At 35.3% G+C, this 22,871-nt stretch overlaps 1 protein-coding gene across 2 annotated transcripts in view; it reads left to right on the forward strand.

The window, feature by feature from the left end:
* The window catches only part of GKAP1 (G kinase anchoring protein 1), an 81,489-nt gene that overhangs the window by 23,057 nt on the left and 35,561 nt on the right, over window positions 1-22,871 (forward strand). For both annotated transcript variants that reach the window (XM_065879353.1, XM_065879354.1), the window contains 2 exons: window positions 697-820; window positions 3,217-3,239. In XM_065879353.1, the coding sequence (XP_065735425.1) occupies window positions 697-820; window positions 3,217-3,239 (147 nt within the window). The remainder of the gene's footprint in view (window positions 1-696; window positions 821-3,216; window positions 3,240-22,871) is intronic.

Raw genomic sequence — 22,871 nt, forward strand, 5'->3', positions numbered from 1 at the left:
ATGGTGGCATTAAGCAAGGTACTTACTAGAAGATCAAGCAGGGAAGGCAGGGTGAACGTATTTAGTTTGCAGATGTTTATTGAACATTGTTTGAGTTGTCTGTACATACACAAGTTATCAGGTAGAACTTTAAATTTTGAGTTTGAGGAACAACAGGTATAAAGCATAAGAAGAATGGGTTAAGAATGGAATAATGGTAAACAGCGGCTGCATTTTTAAGAATATAGTTGGGGAAAGAGAAGCCAGTGAAGGAGACTTAAGAATAGTCAGAAGTGTATTGAGAAAACCAAGAGATGCTTGAAAACATAATGTCTTTGGGTTTGGCATTGAAGAGAAGGTTGACTTTAATTTTAGTGTCAGAGACTAGCAGAATCCAGATTTCAGTGTAGTTAAGAAAGGAAATTGACCGTAGATTATTGTGTTAAGTTTGGTCCTGAAATGAAGAAGAAGAGGGTGGCAACTAGGAGTTACAGACCAAGGAATAGCTTTTTATTTTTATTTCAGTGTTTAAGAGGGAAGAGATTGAGTGTATAAATAAACAGGTGTCTTTTTATACGGTTTGGCTAGCCTATGTTTTTATTTTCTTATTTGCCTCTTATCTTTAAAAAATAAAACTTTAAGAAACATATTGCCCATTGGTTAGTTGATTTTACTAGTGTTAAACCAAGCTTAATTATTGTTGGTAATTTTTTTTAGGAATATGAAAATGCTGAAAATGCATCAGCTCAGTCAAGGGTTATGAATAAAAAAGACAAAAGAAAGACTCATCAGGGAAAAGACAAACCTCTCCCAATATCACTAAAAAAGTTTCAATCTGAAGGTAATATATGTATGAAATCTATTACACTAGAGAAGCTATTCTTAGTCCTTGTATAATTTTATTTTAAGTACCTCTCTAATTTTTAAAATAAGTAAAGATTGTTTTATTTATATGTTACTTAGAATGTAAAAAATGTAAACCTGCTTGAAAATAAACTATTTCGGGGTTAAAGTAATTTAAAATCAGTCATTAAAACCTCATAAAATTTCAATAAGAATTTGTCTTTATGTAATTCTGAATTTGTTCCTTTTCTAAAACTCACTGAAAATAAAAATTGATATTTGTAGTTTTTGAGTCATCTTCGAACATATTGTCCTTATACATAAATTGATTTGGCTTACACTAGACCAGGAATAGTATTTTCAGATTTCATCCATTATTGGTCAACCTCTTCAAGTTATCTGGAACTATATCTTAGAAAATTAAAATGTAAATTTTTAGAATGAGACTTATTACCAGAAATCACTTTATAATATCATTTGTATTGGTTTTATTGAACAAAGAAGACAGAAGGAAATTATACCATCCACTGAACTTTTGAAGACAGAGCACAAAGCACATTATTTTTGAATTGGGAAATGGTGAAAACTCTAAGTCTGTGCTGTATAATATGGTAACTACTATTCATGTGTGGCAATTTAAAGATAAGTTAATTAAAATGAACAAAAATTTAAAATTCCTTAGTTGCATTAGCCACATTTGGTGCTCAGTAGCCACATGTAACTAGTAGCTTCAATGTTAGACAGCACAGGTATAGAACATTACTGTCATCACAGAAAATTTTAATGAAGAGTGCTGTGCTTATACCAATCAGAATAGTTGCTAACCGGATAAACAACAAGGTCCTACGGTATAGCGCAAGGAACTGTATTCAAAAAGAAAAAGGAATAGTTGCTGACCAAATGAACACCTGTTTCTTCATTGACCAAGAAGTCAGTTTGACTCATGAATTTAAGCTTAATACATTGGGCATTTGTTCCATGAGGATTAATAAGACCATAGCAATAATCTAAAAAAAACCAAAACCCCAAAATACTTTGTTTTCAGAAACAAGCCTACCTGTGAAGTTAGGAATAAATTTAGAGGATCGTATTGTTTTCATTTAAGGATGAGGACACTTTTCCCTATAGTCTGCTTCTCTAAGTTGCTTTGTTTCGGGGTTAAAAAGAACAGATATATGTTAAATTTCCAACTCTAGCAAGAAAGCTTTTAATATAAGAATTATGTCATTAAAAACTAGGCAGAGACATGAAAAGAATGCTTTTTAAAACTTCTTTATTTTTCATATGTTTAAGTACTATGTAAATTTATTAGATGCATTGAGAAAGACATTAGTATGATACTGTTAAAGGGAAGCTGTACAACTGTTTCAAAACATGGTTAACACAGTCATAGTACTTCCCTGGGTTTCGGGCATCACATTGTATATTAAGTAGAAGGTGCTAGAAGAATGACTGGATAACCCACCAGGATTTGGTAGTTTGACCTGAAACATGTGATTTTGACATTTACTGGGTTTATGGACTCTATTCTGATCAACAGATGCTTTAGAGAACTGGACCAGCTTTTAGATTCTCAAATAGATTTCTCATAAGAAGCTATACTATTAAATTATTTTTAGTCCTTGAGCATGGAAAATTTCTGCTGTGCACGAGAAGCATTGTTAAATATTAGATATCCTGATCATCTTCAATTTAAGAACGCTTGCTACCTATTTGTACTTTAGTTCAACCTTATATCTGTGTGGATTCCCTATGTCTTCCTTGTAATCACTTCCCAGAAATATTGTTGTTACTAAGTCAATGATTTGTTTAATTTGGATATAGTTATGCCCTCTTTTTTGTATTCATTTATAAGCATACATTAATTCTTAGGATTTTTTTCACAGTATTATCAAATCACTATGATATGTATTTTTAAAATTTAAAAAAAACTAGGTAATAGTTTTGAAGGACACAAATTACTATTCTACCTTTTATTCCACAAAGGCAGTGATCTATACAGTTTTTACAGTAATAGTACCTTGTGATTGATTTTAGACATACTTACCTCCCTGCAAGTTCTCCCCCCCAAAATTATTTGAAACCACAAATCTAAAATATATGGGATTCACATGTTTAAAATTTAATAATACCCCTTGGTATGGGTGGCATTTACTGGGATAGAAGTCTTTTAAGCTGAGCAAATTAGTAATTATATGGTAAATTTTAACATCATATCCCTAGAAAAGTAAATTCTGATGTGAGTCCCAGACAACCCCCAAATGTCTTCTGTAACTCTTACTATAATTTTGAAATTCTTTTCAATAACTTTGTTTAAATATTTTTTACATACTGAAATATTTTATATGTTTATGTCCTTCAGTAAAGTCTCACCATTTTTTTTTTCATTTACAGATCACATTAGTAAAAAGACTGAGGTAAGTAGTATTATAACCATCTTTATTCCAGAAAACACTTGATGGTTTGTTTTTTAATTTATTTATTTTTGGCTGCGTTGGGTCTTCGCTGCTGCGCGCGGGCTTTCTCTAGTTGCGGTGAGCGGAGGCTACTCTTCGTTGCAGTGTGCGGGCTTCTCATTGTGGTGGCTTATCTTGTTGCAGAGCACGGGCTGTAGGCGCACGGGCTTCAGTAGTTGTGGCTTGCGGGCTCTAGAGCGCAGGCTCAATAGTTGTGGCGCACGGGCTTAGTTGCTCCGCGGCATGTGGTATCTTCCCAGACCAGGGCTCGAACCCGTGTTCCTTGAGTTGGCAGGCGAATTCTTAACCACTGTGCCACCAGGGAAGCCCACTTGATGGTTTTAAGAATGATACTTTAGTGTTTAGCAGTAAGTCTGTTTTGAGACATAGCTATTTAACCCATTAGCTTGTCATGAATGAACTCAATCCTGTCTCTGGCAATTAAAAGGATATAAAGTACATTACAGTAGAATAAAAATACTATTTGCATGCAGTATAATATCGTTTGACTTTAGCATCCTAATGGTTGTGTGTCCGAAGGTTACCACATGTAAGCTTAAAATTTTAGGGAAAAGTGGTGTAACACTTCAATCTTTACTAAAAAACATCCTGAAACCATGACTCAAGATATTTTGGAATTATGGAAATTGTGAGGTAAGCTGTGATTTTATAGTTTATATCTGTGGATAAGATAACCTGATCGTATACTTCTCTTACCATTCACCATTAGAGGGTAGTGCAGCCTACACATAATTTCCTAGTGTTATTGGTTACTTTTTTTCTTTTAAGACTCTAATACAGCCTCTATAAACCTTTTAGAATTGGAAGATACTACTATAAAGTATCTTCTAATATTGAGGAAGGTACTAATGTTAGAGTTCTTTTGACTTCTTTAGGTAATAATTGAAAGTTTTATTATTCTTCTGTTACATATTATTCTTGTTAGTAATTCCATTAATTGATTTTTTTTTTTTTCCATTAATTGATTTTTAATGGTCAGATGTTCCTTGATTTCACTTTAGAATGCATACATGGTTTTGAGCACTTTTTATTGTTGTTTTAGGTGTTTTCTTGACAGGTCAGGGAAATGAAATCCACCTCTAAGAAAACCACATCTAAATAACTCTTTGACTATATTAATAATATAGTCCTCAACTATGCACACAAGCACAAAATTGATTTGTTGTTAGACAGATGATAGAAATTCTTTTAAAGTTATTTACAAACCACTGTCACTGTTTTTAGATTAAAATTTAAATGACTGCAAATATAGACTGAATATTATATGTTTGAAAGTGGAAAGCATGTACTTTTGGACTGATTTCAATTTTTTTTTACCCATTGATTTATTTGGAAGATAGTTTTATGCAAATGAGAAAGCAGATACAAATGGTACACACTGTTCTTGATACTACCAGCAACTGGTAGTGGAGGGAAAAATAATTTTTATAAACTATTCATGCTTGCTTTTTCTTCTTCACTGATTTGAAAGAAAAAAATGCAGACTGACAGGATCTCATCTATTTAATATATTTAACCCAAGTCGTATTTAAACAAGCATAGGTATGTGACATAGCATATGTTTTGTCTCTCATTATAGTTTTAGAGCTGTTTTCTATTACTAAATAATTTGATGTGTAATAAAGTTCACTTTGAGTAATCCTGATGATTAAGACATTTTAAACATTTGTAAATGCATTCTAATTATAATTTATTTCCTACATAACTATTTTAAGAAATTGGTCAAAAGAATATGTAATTCACATTATCCTATGACACTTGTTAAAAATATACCAAAGTTATGTTGTATTTCTGTTAGAATTATTACCTATTTTCTCGGGACTTGGATATTTAAATGTGCAATGGTTATGCCATTGTTCTAGGAATTTAGAAAAACTTTTTCTGGAGAGTTAAAAAAAATAAGTCTGAAAAAAAATTCTCATTTCAACTCTAAAATGAGATATGTTTTCTACTCCTAAAAATGTACTAAGTTTTGTTACCTTGTATGCTCAATAATTGACTTAATTCTTTCCATATTTAATAGGTCACTTATGCCAAGAGATTTTTTTCCCATGGGTAAAATTCCTAACCTCTGTCGAGAGCAATATGCATGGTATCTTAGCCATCCCCTTTTAAGTCAGGAGTTTACTGGGTAAAATTCAAAAAAGAAGAGATGTTTACTTTATTGCTTGGTGAGGATGAGTACTTAAACTGCCTGTATATTTCTGTAGCTGCTAGCTAAACGTGTTCTCAGGTTAATTTCGTCATTCCCCCTTTTCTTTCTCCATCCATCTTGGTTATATGTTATTAATCTCAGTGTTTTCTTTTCAGTCCCAGTTCTTTTTAATCTCTCTCACCCTAAAACAATTGGAATAAAAATGACACTTGCAGGAGTAGAAGGTGGGAACAATTAAATTTTCTTTGTTAGATGTCCAGGAGATGTTACACTGTTAAATCAGAACCCTCCCCATTATTTGCTGCAATAGTCAAGAAGATCCCAAGAGAATTCTAGACAAGCAGAGTGAATAATAGAATAGGTGCTTTTAAAAACCTCAACTAATCATGCCTTTAAGGAACATTACTTGATCCTTAAAGTTTTTTTGTTTTTAATTTTAACTTGTTGCCTTTTTAAATGTCAGTGCTTCTGGATAGAGTATCACGTAGCTACTCCTTTCTCTTTAGCCCCACTTTTATCAGGCCTTCCCAACTCCAGTCCTTCTAATGCCACTGAATAACTTTAAAAATTTTAGTGATCATCATATGTCTTGCAGTCTAAAAGGTCAAATCTTCAATAAGCCTAAATAGACTACCTCTAGAAGAGAATGCAAGAAGTTGTAACAGTGGTTGCCAAAGGGTGGGGAAGAAGGGCTTCCTGGGACAGGGATTGGAGAAAGGCTTACTTTTCACAATATAAGCTGTTGAATTTTCTATCTAGTCTATGTACTACCTATTAAAATTTTATATTAAGAAAAAGCACTGGGTGAGAGAAAGAACCGGGGAAAAAACCCCAGTCCTATGTGGCTCCACAGCCTATTTCTTTTTTATTGCACTGTGCTTTCAGCATGTCTGCCTTGGATATATGAGCTTGTATAAATAATTTATTCATTTTAGATCCTAATTATATTAGCTAAAAAGTAAGATGTGGGATCTGTTGATTTCTAAAATTATGATAAATGGTCAGTGTGTGACTGAAATTATTATATGCTAAAAAATGAACCCAGTAGTTAATACTACCAAAACACAGAATAGCAATAATAGATCATTAAATTCTAAAAACAAATAAATTCTCCTGAGTTTTAAAAAAATCTCACCTAAAATCTGACTTTACCTAAGCAATTCAACCTATATCCTACCCCTCTCAATGTCCTGAATCCATTTTTCTTCCCATGCCTTCCCTTATTCATGTTTATTATATTTGTTAGCTCTCTTGGTTATAAGTAACAGAAACTGAACTCAGTTGAGCATAAGCAAGAAAGGAGACACTTATTTGGTTCATATAGCCAAACCGTGGAAGAATAGGGAAAGAACTGGCCTCATAGTTACTGGAGCCATGGATTTTATATAGCCTTAGGATAGTTCATTTTTCCCCCAAGTCTCAGTTGCCATTTATGGCCTCACCTCATGGCAGTTCACATGGTTACTGGGGGACCTCAGGGTTACATCTTTATAGGATTTCCTATAAACTATTAATTAGCTCTTGAGGCTTGATAGAGTGAAGTTCAGGTGTTTTTTGTTGTTGTTTGTTTGTTTTTTGGAGAAGAAGGGAGCAAAAGTATTTCCTGGGTGGTGTGTCACACTTCCTGTCATCTCAGCATCAGGGGGCATAGAATGTCTGGTTATTATGTTAAAATTGATCAGTGGTTCTATCATTCTCCAATAAAAGGAAGCACAATTTCTTGGAGAAATGGCTCTGCTTCTAGGGCTGCAACAGGGTATATATAAGATGAGCCTGGAGCATCTTGTAGTGCTAGAAAATAAGGAAGTGCTCAAAAAACAAAAGGATAGGCTTGGGGCATATCAGAGGGACATAGGAACCAACCTGAAATACTTTGCAATGGCCAGAGCTGGGACAATATGAGAAACAAAATTAAATCCCTGAGTTGATACTAATATAAATAAGTTGTTTGAATAAATGAGAGACAAGAGACAAATCTCCCATACAGAAAATTTGCAGTAACTTATATGATTTATACCCCCTCCAGGAGAGGGAGCTTAACTCCTTCCACTCCCCTTAAGTGTGGCCTGTATTTAGTAACTTGTTTCCAAAGATAGAGTACAGAAAGGGAGGGAAAATAACTACACTGGAGAAACCTGGCAAACACAGCCTTCACCAGGTGATCAATATTATATTATTAGTGATAAATCATGTTGATAGCATGTACCCTTGATACGATGTGAAGAGAATGGCCTGTTCCTCTGAAAACACATGTCTAATCATGAGAAAAACATCAAACAAACCCATATCAAGGGATGTTCTACAAAATACCTGACCAGTATACCAGTATGACTTGAAAATATCAAGGTCATCTAAAACAAAGTCTGAGAAAATGTCATGGATCAGAGAAGGCTAAGGAGACAGGGTAACTAAATGTACTATATCCTGGATGGGATCTTGGAACAGAAAAAAGACATTAGAGAAGAACTGCTTCTAGGGAAATCCAGATAAAGTGTGGAGTCTAATTATAGTAATATACCAATGTTGGTTCCTTAGTTGTAACAAATGTACCATAATAATGTAAGAAGTTATCAACAGGGGAAACTGGGTGAGAGAGATATATGGAAACTTTGTACTATGTGAAACTTTTCTGTAAATCTAAGACTATTCTGCAATTAAAAGTTTATTTTAAAAATTGATTAGTGGGTTCAGGTTTGTGAGCCAATATAAAGTTTCCCATCAGACTTTCACGTGATGCTTTTAGTAGCTGTTAATGATTATTTGCTTGATCTGTTATTTCTTTAGAGCTTGTTCTTCATTAAATTTATTACTTCAGGAATACATGCATACAGTAATAATTGAATGGTAGAATTTATGAAACCAGTAGTATCCCAGCTATTTCATTCTCTTACTACATTTTAAAGTCCTTCTCATACTTCAAGATTGACTCTGTGTCAAGCCATGCAAGAGTATTTAGAGTTCTTCTGAACGTGCTGTATTTTTTCATACTACCTTGCCTCCCATGTATTCTTCCCTTCCATCTTTCTCAGTGGTGTCTTGTCCGTGGATAGTTGTTAGTTCTTGTGAGGGGGAGTGAAATCAGGAACAACCTATGTCACCATGTTGGTGATGTCACACCCTTTCCATCTTTTTTTATTTGGCTAACTATGTGTAAGAACTCGGCCAAAGAGTCACTTTTTCCTGGAAGGGTTCACTAATCATGGTCCTATTTAGATGCCCAAACATCCTGTGTATTCTTAATATCACTCAACACCCTGTTTTATCATTGTTTTGTTTCTTCACTGGAATTTGAGTTCTTGGAAGTCTGCGACCGTATCTTACTGCTTTAATTTCTTTGGTAGTCCTAACTCCTTTCACATAATAGGTAATGTAAATGAATGTTGGTTGATGAGTGAATGTTCTGCTTTCTTTCTAAAACTTTCTCTAGCCTTTTTTGGTCTGCTTCTTCTGTGTATTTTTATCACACTATAACAGAAGCATATAGGTTTTAATTCCTCTGCCAGTTCAAGCACATTGTTAGGGCCTTCATGGAGTTCTGCATTAAGAAGAATTTTAAGACTGCATACTTGCTCAGCAAGAAAAAGTGCCACACTATCAGTTAATTATGTTTGCCATTTATAAAAGAGGAAGAAGTGGCTGCATGCTTTACAGGTATTTGCCATCCCTGACGTGTATAGAAGAGTGCTTAATTATTGTGTTTATTATTATATCGTGTGTTGGTTTTTGTCTTTCGTGGTAAATTGTGAGTTCCGTGAGAGTAGCTGATATGTAGCATAGTACTAATTGCATAGTAAGGGTTTAACAAATAATTATTTCAAGTCAAATTCAAGACTTGAGTTCATCAGGGTCTGTTCTAGGGGAGAGAAGAAAGTAGACTTATCCTATATATACTGTCATCTTTAATACTATGCTTATATAAAGAACACCATTATTTTGATTTCCTCTTGGAATAAATTCAAAGCACTCAAGTGTGGCAAAAGAGGAATAACATACAGATGGAACATTTTGAAGTTAATACTGTATATTAAAGTATCTTAAAACTATTTGGGGGGTTTTTTCTTTGTTTTTTTTAACTGTAAAGCTGGGAAGCTATTCTTCTAAGAGTTGGCATGGAGCCTTTAGAAATATGAAAATAATTGTTAATCAGTGCATTTATACTTGTCAGTTTAGTTTACTCCATAAATGATGTGTTCTTCAGATAGGAAACAGGTACTCAGTGGGAAGCTAGGTTTGTTTATTAATTGAAGTATAATTTGCACACAATAATATGTACCAGTCTTAAGTGTGCAGTTTGATGAGGTTTGACACATACATAAAGTTATATGACATACATTTCTATCAAGATAAAGAACATTTTCATTACATTACAAAAAATTCCCTTCTGCCCCATCGCAGTCATTCTCTCATGCCCTCCCCTGTCCCCCACAGGCAACCACTTTTGTGATTTCTACCATCATAGATTAGTCTTGCCTCTTTATTTAAAATAAAGCATACAGTATGTTATTCTTTGGTCTGGCTCTTACCCTCAGTTTGAAGATTCATCCTTGTTGTTGTGTAGGAGTAGCTTTTTCCTTTTCGTTGTTAAATTATATTCTGTGGTGTAAATGTATCACAATGTGTTTGTTCATTCATCCTGTTGATGAACATTTGGTTTGTTTCCATTTTTTGACAGTTATGAATAAGGCTGCTATGACATTTTAAAAAACAGCTTTATCAAGATATAATTTACGGATACTCTAAAAGCTATCCATTTTAAGTGTACTATTCAGTGGATTTTAGTATATTTACAGAGTTGTACAGCCATTACCATAATCTAATTTTGGATTATTTCCATCATCCCCAAAAGAAACCTCGTGCCCATTACCTATACCCCTTTTGCCCTATCCTCCCCTCTCCCCTGGCCTAGGCAACCACTAATCTATGTTCTGTTTTTATATATTTGCCTATTCTGGACATTTTATATGAATGGAGTCATAAAATATGTAGTCTTTTTTGACTTCTTACACTTAGCATGATGGTTTTTAAGTTCATCCATATTGTAGCATGTATCAGGACATGCTACAGTTCCTTTTTATTGTTAATAGCATTCCATTGTATTTAATTTTATTTCTGTATTCATCAGTTGGACATTTGGGTTGTTTCCACTTTTTGGTTATTGTGAATAATGCTGCTATGAACATTTGTGTACAAGTTCTTTTATGAACATGTGTTCAATTTCTTTTAGGTAAAAACCTAAGAATGCAATTGCTGCTGTGTCGTGGGGTAGATATAACTGTAAGAAACTACTAAAGAGTTTTCCAAAATGGCTGTACCATTTTACACTTGTGGAAATATAGGTGGGAGTTTGTGAAATAAAGTTATTTTCGCATTCCTTGCAGGGAGGCTGACAAAAGGCTTTTTATGATGCTAGTCTTAGTTCCTTGCACTAAACTTTAAATGAAAAAACATTTTCAATAATTATTTATATTCCTCTATGCCAGTAACAGCAGAAAGTGTAATTTAAAAGCAAAATGTGGGACTTCCCTGGTGGTCCAGTGGTTAAGACTCTGCGCTTCCACTGCAGGGGGCCTGGGGTGAATCCCTGGTCAGGAAACTAGATCCCGCATGCTGCAACTAAGATCCTTCATGGGGCAACGAAGATCCCATGTGCCGCAACTAAGACCCAGTGCAGCAAAATAAATACTTTTTTTAAAAAGCAAAATGCTTTTTACAATAATAGATTATAATAATACTTAGAAGTAAATCTAATAAAAGATCTGTGAGACCTATATTGGGAAAATTATAAAACTTTATTGAAAGATAGTAAAGACTTAAATGGAGACACATACCATATTCATGGATTGGCAGACTTATTATAAAGGGGTCACTTTTCCTCAAGTTAATCTATAAAATCAGTGTAATCCCAATCAAAATCACAATTTAGTTTTTAAAATAAAAATGAAATCACTTCTAAAAATTAATGTGAAAGTGCAAAGGACCAAAAATAGCCAAAATGCTCTTGAGGAAGAAAAAGATAGGAGGACTTGAGCTATCACATATCCAAGATTTTTTTTTATAAAACTAATAATTAATACTGTAAGGATTTGGCACAGTGATAGACAAATAGACCATTAGAACAAAATGGCCCATAAACAGACCAACCATGTATGTACCCTTGATTTATAACAGAATGATGTGGAGTATTACTGGGAAAAGGATGTACTTTTTAGAATAAGTGGGTTTTGGGGGCCAGCTGAATATATTTATGGAAAAAAGGGATTGGATTATTACTTCACATCATACACAAAAATTCATCCACAGTGGATCAAAGACCTAAAAGTGAAAGGCAGTGTTCTTTTAGGTACAAATATAAGAAGAATATGTTTATGATTTTAGGGTAAGGAAGACACAAAACCCACTAGATTTAAATCAAGGACTTCTTTTCATCAAAGTAAATTAGAAAAGTGAAAGGATGATCTCCAGAATAGGAAAAGATTTTTTTCCAAAGAAGAATTCAATTGAAGAATGGGTGGAAAAACAAGTACTCACAAAAGAGGATATTTACATGTCCTTAAAAACATACAAAAAGATGTTCACCCTCTTTCGTGATCAGGGAAATGCAAATTAAAACCACAGTGAGAATATTATTTATCCTCCATGTTGACAAAAATCAGAGTCTGATGATTTGAAGTGTTGCTGAGGATACAGCATAATGAATAGTACACTGCTTATGAAGAGGTAACCTGTTATAAACAGTTTGGTCCAACATAGTATTCGATGTCCTAGTCAGGGCAATTAGTCAAGAAGAAGAAATAAAAGGCATCCAGATTGGAAAGGAATTCATAAAACTGTCATTGTTTGCAGATGACATGATACTACAGTTGACCCTTGACCAATGCAGGGGTCAGGGGTGACAATCCTCCACTTAGTCAAAAATCCATGTATAATTTATAGTTGGCCCTCTGTATACACAGTTCCTCTATATTAGAGGTTCCTTTGTGTTTGGAGTTCGCATTCACAGATTCAGCCAACAGTAAATCATGTAGTACTATAGTATCTACTATTGAAAAAAAATTCACGTATAAGTGGACCCATGTGATTCAAACTCGGATTGTTCAAGGGTCAGCTGAAATATAGAAAACCATAAAGACTTCACCAAAAAACTGTTAGAACTAATAAATGAACTTTGCAGGGTACAAAACCAAGGTACAGAAATGTCTTTCATTTCTATGCGCTAATAATGAGCTATCAGAAAAATTAAGAAAACAATCCCATTTGCAATTGTATCAGAAAAATAAAATACCTAGGAATAAATTTAACCAAGGAGGTGAAAGACCTGTACACTGAAAACTACAGGAGTACCCTAGGAGATACTGCTGGTTCAGTTCCAGACTACCACAATAAAGCAAATCCTGCAGTAAAATGAGTCACATGAATTTTTGGTTTCCCAGTGCATATAAATTATGTTTACACTATATTGTAGTCTGTTAAGTGTGCAATAGTATTATGTCTTTTAAAATGTTCATACATTAATTAAAAAATAATTTACTGATAGAAAGTGCTAACCATCATCTGACAATACAGGATTGCTATAAACTTTCAGTTTGTCAAAAACGCAGTATCTGTGAAGCACAATAAAGCAAAGCACAATAGAACAAGGTATACCTGTATTCTATTACACGGGCCCATTTATTCCTGTGCTAATATTGCAATGTGCTCATCACATCATAATGTCTTATATATGAAAGAGCAAGGAACAGTTGTTAGTCATTAGAAAAATCAAATTGGATTTCTACCTTCCATCATACATTAAAATCTGTTCCACACAGATTAAATACTTGTATATGAAATACAAATTATACCACCCTTAGAACTATAAAATATAGGGGAATATGTTTCTGACCTGGGGGTAGGGGAAAACTTAACAAAGACACTATAAAATGAAAGATTGTTAAATTGGATGCTGTTGAAAATAAGTAACTTATTTTCCACAAATATACTAAAAAGAATTTAAAAGACAAGGCACAAATTGAGAGAAGCTATTTTCAAAACACGGAACTGATCTCTATTAGTGTCCAGATATATAACAACTGTCACATGGTTAAAAAAGAGATTGTTGTCTTGTTTTCTTACTGTCTCATAGGATAAAAATTTTTTTAAATAGGTAAGAGACATCAGGCATTTTACAGAACAGGGAAAAATTAATAGCGAAAAACATGAAAAAAATGTCCAACTTTCCTACTGTTGGAGAAATGCACATTAAGACCACACTGAGATACCATTTTTTTCCCCACTAACAAGTAGGCAAAAATTATGAAGATTAGAAATACCGAGATTCAGAGGTTATAAATCAAGGGAGTTATGGATCAGTTTACAATGGTGGAAGTGTAAATTAGTACAAATATTTTGTATAAGTTTGGTGTTCTTGGGAAGTTGGATATACATTATAACCCTGGAGTCAATAAACTTCTGTAAAGGGACAGGTAGCAAAGTTTTAGGCTTTGGGGCATATCAAATCTTTTTCACAACTACTGAACTCTGCTACTGTAGAGTTCATAGGCAAAGCAGCCATAGGCAATACATAAATGAGCATGGATGTGTTCCAATAAAATTTTATTTACAGAAAACTACAACAGGCCCCTTTTGGGCCATAGTTTGCTGACCACTGATAAGACTTACCAGTTCTCATATAGGTATACATGCCCTAGAGAAACTTTCCCATGTGTCCTGGGAACTGTACTTGAATGCTTATGAATGTGTAATAGCCCAGCCAAAAAAAAAAAAAAACACCATGGAAAGATCCAAATGTTAATCTACAGTAGAATGAATACATTTTAAATATAATCACACGATGGTTTATGCAGTAGTGAAAATTAATGTGTAGCTCTAGGTGACAAAATGGATGAGTCCAAAAGAGAATGAATGTTAAGTGAAAATGTCTTAGAACTATGTCAAAGTGATACCAATTTTATAAAATGTAAAATCAAGCAAAACTAAACACTCTTGCCAAAAATGTTTAAGCTATACATAAATCAAGCCTGAAGATCTGACTTCCATTTTACAAGAACTATAGGGATTAGATATACCAGTTAACTGATACCTAATGGAAGCAATTAGGCAAATCTAGAAGATGGACATTTTGTAGGACAACTGGCCTGGTCTCTTCAGCAAGAAAGTATTATGGAGAAGAAAAGGTGGACTGTGGAGAGGAGAGGTTCTGGATTAAAGGAGATTTAGGAATGACCAATGTAATATCTAGACCCAAATTAGATTAGCAATAGTAGACATTTTTATACAGTTGAATAAATTTAAATATGAAGTAGGTATTAAGGAGTATTTTTGTTAGGTGTGATATTATGGTTAAATTAGAAAATTTATTTTTTGTAGCTAGCTGCATGTGAATTTTAAGATGAAATGTCGTGATGTCAATACTTTAAAATACCTAAGCAAAAAAGGGGGTGGGATAAATTGTTAAGGAAGATCTTAACAATTGTTAAAACTAGGTGTAGAGTATATGGGTGAAAATTTTCATAATAAAAAGTAAAACAAGCAAAATGAAAATATATTCTTTCCTGTTACATCTATAAGACAACAATAAAAGATGGAAATGATAAACACTAAATTTGTTACTCTTTTGGAGGGCACATGGTATGGGTAATAGTCTAGTTTTTAAGTAAAATAGTGGAATCATGGGTGTCCTTTTTTTTAAAAAAAAGCTTTACTGAGTTATAATTTACATACTATAAGATTCACCCATCGTTAAGTATATAACTCAATAATTTATAATAAATTTAAAGAACTGTGCAACCATAACTATAGTCTAAATTTAGAACATTTCTATCATCCCTCAAAATTCCCTTATATCCATTTGTAGTCAATTTCTACTCCACCTTCAGCCCCTGGCAACTGCTGATCTACTTTGTGTCCCTATAGATTTGCCTATTCTGGTATCTAATGTGAATGGACTCATACAACATGTATTCTTTCATATCTGGCTTTTACTTAGCATAATGTTTTTGAGGTTTGTCTGTGTTATAGGATGTGTCAGTAATTCACCTCACTTTATTGTTGAATAGCGTTCCATTGTATACATGTTATTTATTCCCCAGTTGATGGACATTTGCTATCAACGTTTGATACATGTCTTTGTGTGGAGGTGTTTTCATTTCTCTTAGGTGGATACTTAGGAGTGAAATTGCTGGGTTGTATGGTAATTTGTTTAACTTTTATTTAAGTGTCTTTTCAAGCTGTTTTCCAAAGTGGCTGTACTATTTATCATTCCCAACAATATATATGAGGGTTCTTCCAGTTTCTCCACATCCCTGTCAACACTTGATACTGTCTCTTGTTTTTTTGTTGTTGTTTGTTTTGTTTTTGTTTTGTTTTTTGCAGTACGCGGGCCTCTCAACTGTTGTGGCCTCTCCCGCTGCGGAGCACAGGCTCCGCGGCCATGGCTCACGGGCCTAGCAGCTCCGCGGCATGTGGGATCTTCCTGGACTGGGGCATGAACCCATGTCCCCTGCATCGGCAGGCGGACTCTCAACCACTGAGCACCAGGGAAGCCCTGTCTCTTGTTTTGATTATAGCCACACTAGTGGCTATGTGAGTGGCTGTCTCACTTTAACTTGCAATTCCGTAATGACTAGAGATTTTGAACATCTTTTCATTTACTCATCAGCTATTCTTACATCTTATTTGGGGAAATGTCTATTCATACCTTCTGCCCATTTTTAAAAAATTAATTAATTTATTTTTTGTCTGTGTTGGGTCTTCGTTTCTGTGCGAGGGCTTTCTCTAGTTGCGGCAAGCGGGGGCCACTCTTCATTGCGGTGCATGGGACTCTCACTGTTGCAGCCTCTCCTGTTGCGGAGCACAGGCTCCAGACGCGCAGGCTCAGTAGTTGTGGCTCACAGGCCTAGTTGCTCCGTGGCATGTGGGATCTTCCCAGACCAGGGCTCTAACCCATGTCCCCTGCATCGGCAGGCAGATTCTCAACCACTGCGCCACCAGGGAAGCCCCCTTCTGCCCATTTTTATGTGTGTTGTCTTATTATTATTTTGTAAAATTCTGGATACAGGACCTCTATCAAATATATGACTTGCAAATATTCTCTCCCAGACTGTGACTTGCCTTCTTACTTTCTTAATGGTGTCTTTTGAAACAGAAAAATTTTTAATGTTGATGAAGTCTAGTTTATCAATTTTTTCTTTTATGGGTCATGATTTTGGTTAATAAGTCTTTGCCTAACCCAAGGCCACAGCGATTTATTCCGGAAGTTTTATGGTTTTAATTCTTCTTTTAAAGTCTATGATCCATTTTTTTCTTTTTTTCATTGTGGTAAAATGCACATAAAATTTACCATTTTAACCATTTTTAAGTGTACAGTTCAGCAGTATTAAGTACATTCACATTGTGCTGCCATCACCACCGTTCATCCCAATTACTCTTTTCATCTTGTGAAAGTGAAAATCTGTACCTATTAAACAATAACTCATTCTCCCCTCTGCCCCAACTCCTGAAAATCATCATTCTTCTACTTTCTATGCCTTTGAGTACTTTTAAGTACCTAATATAAGTGGAATCATACATAAATATTTGTCTTATTGCAACTGACTTATTTCACTTACCATAATGTCCTTAAGTTTCATCTGTGTTACAGCATATTGCAGAATTTCCTTTGTTTTTAAGGCTAATAGTCCATTTTTTGTATATACCACATTTTGCTTATTCATTCATCCGTTGTTGGTCACTTCGGTTGCTTCCATGTTTTAGCTGTTGGGAATAATGCTGTGAACGTGGGTGTACAGATACCTCTTTGATACCCTGCTTTCAGTTCCTTTGGGAATATACCCAGAAGTAGAATTGCTGGATCATATGGTAATTCTATTTAAAATTTTTGAGGTACCTCATACTATTTTATACAGCAGCTATACCATTTTACATTCCCACCAACAGTGTGCAAGGGTTCCAGTTTTTCCACATCCTTGCAAACACTTGTTCTATTTTTTTTTTTTTTTTTTTACAGTACCAATCCTAAAGGGTCTGAGGTAGCATCTCATTGTGATTTGATTTGCATTTCCCTAATGATTAGTGATGTCGATCATCTTTTCATGTGCTTATTGGCCATTCGTATATCTTCTTTGGAGAACTGTCTCTTCAAGTCCTTTGTCCATTTTTTAATTTGGTTGGTTGTTGTTGTTACTGAGTTTTAGAAATCTCTATATATTCTGGATATTAATCCCTTATCAGATATATGATTCAAAGATATTTTTTTCCCATTCTGTGGGTTGACTTGGTCACAGTGTGTAATTTTTTCAGTATGCTGCTGAATCCTGTTTCCTAGTATTTTGTTGAGGATTTTTGCATTGATGTTCATAAGGGATATTAGTCCATAGTTTTCTTGTAGTGTCTTTGTCTAGCTTGGATATCAAGGTTATGCTGGCCTCATAAAGTGAGTTAGGAAGTGTTTCTCCTCTCCAGTTTTTTAGAAGAGTTTGAGAAGGATTTATTTTAGTTCTTTAAATGTTTGGTGGGATTCACCAGTGACACCATCAGGTCCAGGGCTTTTTTTTGCTGTGAGATTTTTCATTACTGATTCAATCTCCATACTAGTTTTAGGTCTATTTAGATTTTCTGTTATTTGTGATTTAGTCTTGGTAGGTTTTGTGTTTCTAGGAACTTGTCTATTTCATCTAGGTTATCCAATTTATTTGGTGTATACCTGTTTATAATACTCTTATAATGGTCACTTCTGTAGAATCAGTAGTAATGTCCCCATTTTCATTTATTTTTAAAAAATTTATTTATTTATTTATTTTTGGCTGTGTTGGGTCTTCGTTTCTGTGCGAGGGCTTTCTCTAGTTGCAGCGAGTGGAGGCCACTCTTCACCGCAGTGCGCAGGCCTCTCACTATTGCGGCCTCTCTTGTTGCGGAGCACTGGCTCCAGACACGCAGGCTCAGTAGTTGTGGCTCACGGGCCCAACTGCTCTGCGGCATGTGGGATCTTCCCAGACCAGGGCTCGAAACCTTGTCCCCTGCATTGGCAGGCAGATTCTCAACCACTGTGCCACCAGGGAAGCCCCCCATTTTCATTTCTGATTTTAGTAATTCGAGTCTTCTTTCTTTTTTTCATAGCTCTTCTGGATGAAGATTTGTCAATTTTTAAAAATCTTTTTGAAGAACCAACTTTTGGTTTCATTGATTTTTCTCTATTATTATTATTATTATTATTGCAGTATGCGGGCCTCTCACTGTTGTGGCCTCTCCCATTGCGGAGCACAGGCTCCGCGGCCATGGCTCATGGGCCTAGCCGCTCCGCAGCATGTGGGATCTTCCAGGACCGGGTCGCGAACCCGTGTCCCCTGTATCTGCAGGCGGACTCTCAACTACTGCGCCACCAGGGAAGCCTGATTTTTCTCTATTATTTTTCTGTTCTCTGCTTTATCTCTATCATTTCCTTCTTTCTGCTAGTTTTTTTTTTTTTTTTTTTTTTAATCCTACAGCTTGGCTTGGGTTGTTATTCTTTTTAAATTTGTTTATTTATTTATGGCTGTGTTGGGTCTTCGTTTCTGTGCGAGGGCTTTCTCTAGTTACAGCAAGCGGGGGCCACTCTTCATCGCGGTGCGCGGGCCTCTCACTATCGCGGCCTCTCTTGTTGCGGAGCACAGGCTCCAGACGCGCAGGCTCAGCAGTTGTGGCTCACGGGCCTGGTTCCTCTGTGGCATGTGGGATCCTCCCAGACCAGGGCTCAAACCCGTGTCCCCTGCATTAGCAGGCAGATTCTCAACCACTGCGCCACCAGGGAAGCCCCCTTCTGCTAGGTTTGAATTTAGTTTGTTCTTTTTCTAGTTCCTTAAGTTGTAAAGTTAAGTTCTTGATTTGAGATCTTTCTTGTTTTTTAAGGTAAGCATTTATAGCTATAAATTTCTCCTCTAGCACCATTTTCACTGTGTCCCGTAAGTTTTGGTATGTTGTGTTTTGGTTTTCACTTGTCTCTGTGATTGTCCTTGTGGTTTCTTCCTTAATCCTTTGGTTGCATAAAATTGTGTTGTTTAATTTCCACATTTTGTGAACTTTCCACTTTTCTCTGTGTTGTTGATTTCTAACTTCATCCGACTGTGGTCAGAAAAAATACTTTGTATGATATCTGTCTTTTAAAATCTGTGGAGACTTAATTTGTGGCCTAATGTGGGCTATCCTGGAAAATATGTGTGCACTTAGAATGAGTATACTGTTGTTCGTTAGAGTGTTCTGCATGTATCTGTCAGATCGAATTGGCTTATTGTGTTAAGTCCTCTATTTCCTTACCTATGTCTGGTTGTTCTGTTCATTATTGTGAGTGGTGTATTGAAATCCCAAACTGTTATTGGAGAACTGTCTATTTCTCCCTTTAAACCTGTCAGGTTTTGCTTAATATATTTTTAGGGTCTGTAGTTAGGTGTGTAAATGTTTATAATTATATTTTCTTGCTGTATTAAACCTTTTATTAATATATCCTGTCCTTCTTTATCTCTTGAAACTTTTTTTGATGTAAAGTCTGTTTTGTCTGATATTAGTGTAGCCACTCTTGCTCTCTTTTGCTTATATTTTCACATAGTGTAATTTTTCATCCCTCACTTTCAACCTGTTTGTGTCTTTGGATCTCAAGTGAGTCCCTTGGAGAGAGCATATATTTGGATCATGAATCTTTATACATTCTACCAATCTCTGTCTTTTGATTGGAGAGCTTATTCATTTTCATTTGATGTAATTACTGATAAGGAGGTACTTATTTTTTTTTAGTTAATTAACCTAAAATATTATGTTAGTTTCTCAGATTTAACGTAGTGATTTGATATTTTTATGCATTGTGAAATGATCACTGCAATAAAACCAGTTACATCCATTATCACACAAAGTTGTTTTTACAGTATTTTTAAAAATTTTATTTATTTATTTATTTTTGGCTGCATTGGGTCTTCGTTGTTGTGCGTGGGCTTTCTCTAGTTGCAGCGAGTGGGGGCTACTCTTCATTGCCGTGTGTGGACTTCTTGTTGCAGTGGCTTCTCTTGTTGCAGAGCACAGGCTCTAGGCATGTGGGCTTCAGTAGTTGTGGCACGTGGGCTCAGTAGTTGTGGCTCGCGGGCTCTAGAGCGCAGGCTCAGAAATTGTGGGGCATGGGCTTAGTTGCTCTGTGGCATGTGGGATCTTCCTGGACCAGGGTTCGAACCCATGTCCCCTGCCTTGGGAGGCGGATTCTTAACCGCTGTGCCACCAGGGAAGTCCCCTGTTTTTACAGCATTATTATTATTATTTTTGGCGGTATGTGGGCCTCTTACTTTTGTGATCTCTCCCGTTGCGGAGCACAGGCTCTGGATGCACAGGCTCAGTGGCCATGGGTCACGGGCCTAACTGCTTCGCGGCACATGGGATCTTCCTGGACTGGGGCACGAACTCGTGGCCCCTGCACCGGCAGGCGGACTCTCAATCACTGCGCCACCAGGGAAGCCCTTTACAGCATTATTGACTACATTCCCCATGTGTACATTACATCCCTGTAACTTATTTATCTTACAGTTAGAAGTTTGTATATCTTAATTCATTTAGCCTATTTCATCCGTCCCCCTCCCCTAATCTGGCAACTGCCACTTTGTTCTCTGTGCCTATAAGTATGTTTGTTTTGTTTTTTAGATTCCACTTATAAGTGAAATCATATGGTACTTGTTTTTCTCTGTCAGACTCATTTCACTTAGCATGATACAAGGAGGGACTTCTGTCATTGTGCTATTTATATGCCTTATAGTTTTTTTGTCTCTCATTTCCTGCATTACTGTTTTCTTTTGTGTTTAGTTGATTTTTTGTAGTGAAATATTTTAAATTCCTTTCCTGTTTCCTTTTGTGTATATTCTCTAGCTATGTTCTTTGTGATTACCTTGGGGATTACATTTAACATTCTGAAGTTATAACACTAATTTGAATTTATAGCAGCTTAGCTTCAGTAACATCCAAAAATTATTCCTTTACACTGCTGTCCCCACCCCTTTCAGTTTCTTTTAATTGAAGTATAGTTGATTTACAATGTTTCAGGTGTATAGCAAACTGATTCGGTTATATGTGTATATACATACACACACATATATTTCAGATTCTTTTCCATTATAGGTTATTACAAGATACTGAATATAGTTTCCTGTGCTATACAGTAGGTCCTTACTGTTTTTTCTGTTTTATGTATAGTAGTGTGTATCTGTTAATCCCAAATCCCTAATTTATCCCTTTCCCCCTTTCCCCTTTGGTAGCCTTACGTTTGTTTTCTATGTGAGTCTATGTCTGTTTTGTAACTTCCTTTATATCATTTTTTTAAGATTCCATATATAAGTGATATCATTTGTCTTTCTCTGTCTGACTTACTTCACTTAGTATGATAATCTCTTGGTCCATCCATGTTGCTGCAAATGGCATTATCTTATTGTTCTTTTATGGCTGAGTAATTTTCCTGTGTATGTGTGTATGTGTGTATCTTCTTTATCCATTCATCCGAAGATGGACATTTAGGTTGCTTCCATGTCTTGGCTATTGTAAATAGTACTCCTCTGAACATTGGGGTGCATGTATGTATTCAAACTAGAGTTTTCGTCTTTTCTGGATATATGCCTAGGAATGGGCTTGCTGGATCATATGATAACTCTATTTTTAGTTTTTTCAGGAACCTCCATACTGTTCTCCATAGTGGCTGCACCAGTTTACATTCCCATCATCAGTGTAGGAGGATTCCCTTTTCTCCATACCCTCTCCAGCATTTATTTGTAGACTTTTTGATGATGGCCATTCTGAACAGCATGAGGTGATAACTTATTGTAGTTTTGACTTGCATTTCTCTAATAATTAGTGGTGTTCAGCATCTTTTCGTGTGCCTGTTGGCCATCTCTGTGTCTTCTTTGGAGAAATGTTTATTTAGGTCTTCTGCCCATTTTTGGATTTGTTTTTTAAATTGAGCTGTTTGTATATTTTGGAAATTAATACCTTTTCTGGTTACATTGTTTGCAAATATTTTTACCCAGTCCATAGATTGTCTTTTTGTTTTGTTTATGGTTTCCTTTGCTGTGCAAAGCTTATAAGTTTAATTAGGTCCCACTTGTTTATTTTTGTTTTTATTTCCATTACTGTAAGAGACAGATCCAAAAAGATATTGCTGTGATTTATGTCAAAGAGTGTTCTGCCTATGTTTTCCTCTAGGAGTTTTATAGTATCTGGTCTCACATTTAGGTCTTTAATCATTTTGAGTTTATTTCTGTGTATTGTGTTAGAGAATGTTCTAATTTCATTCTTTTATATGTAGGTGTCCAGCTTTTCCAGCATGACTTATTGAAGAGACTGTTTTTTCTCCATTGTGTATTCTTGCCTTCTTTGTCACAGATTATTATTATTATTTTTTTTTTTTTTGCGGTACGCAGGCATCT

Source organism: Phocoena phocoena, chromosome 6, assembly GCF_963924675.1.
Source record: "Phocoena phocoena chromosome 6, mPhoPho1.1, whole genome shotgun sequence".
Lineage (NCBI taxonomy): Eukaryota > Metazoa > Chordata > Mammalia > Artiodactyla > Phocoenidae > Phocoena > Phocoena phocoena.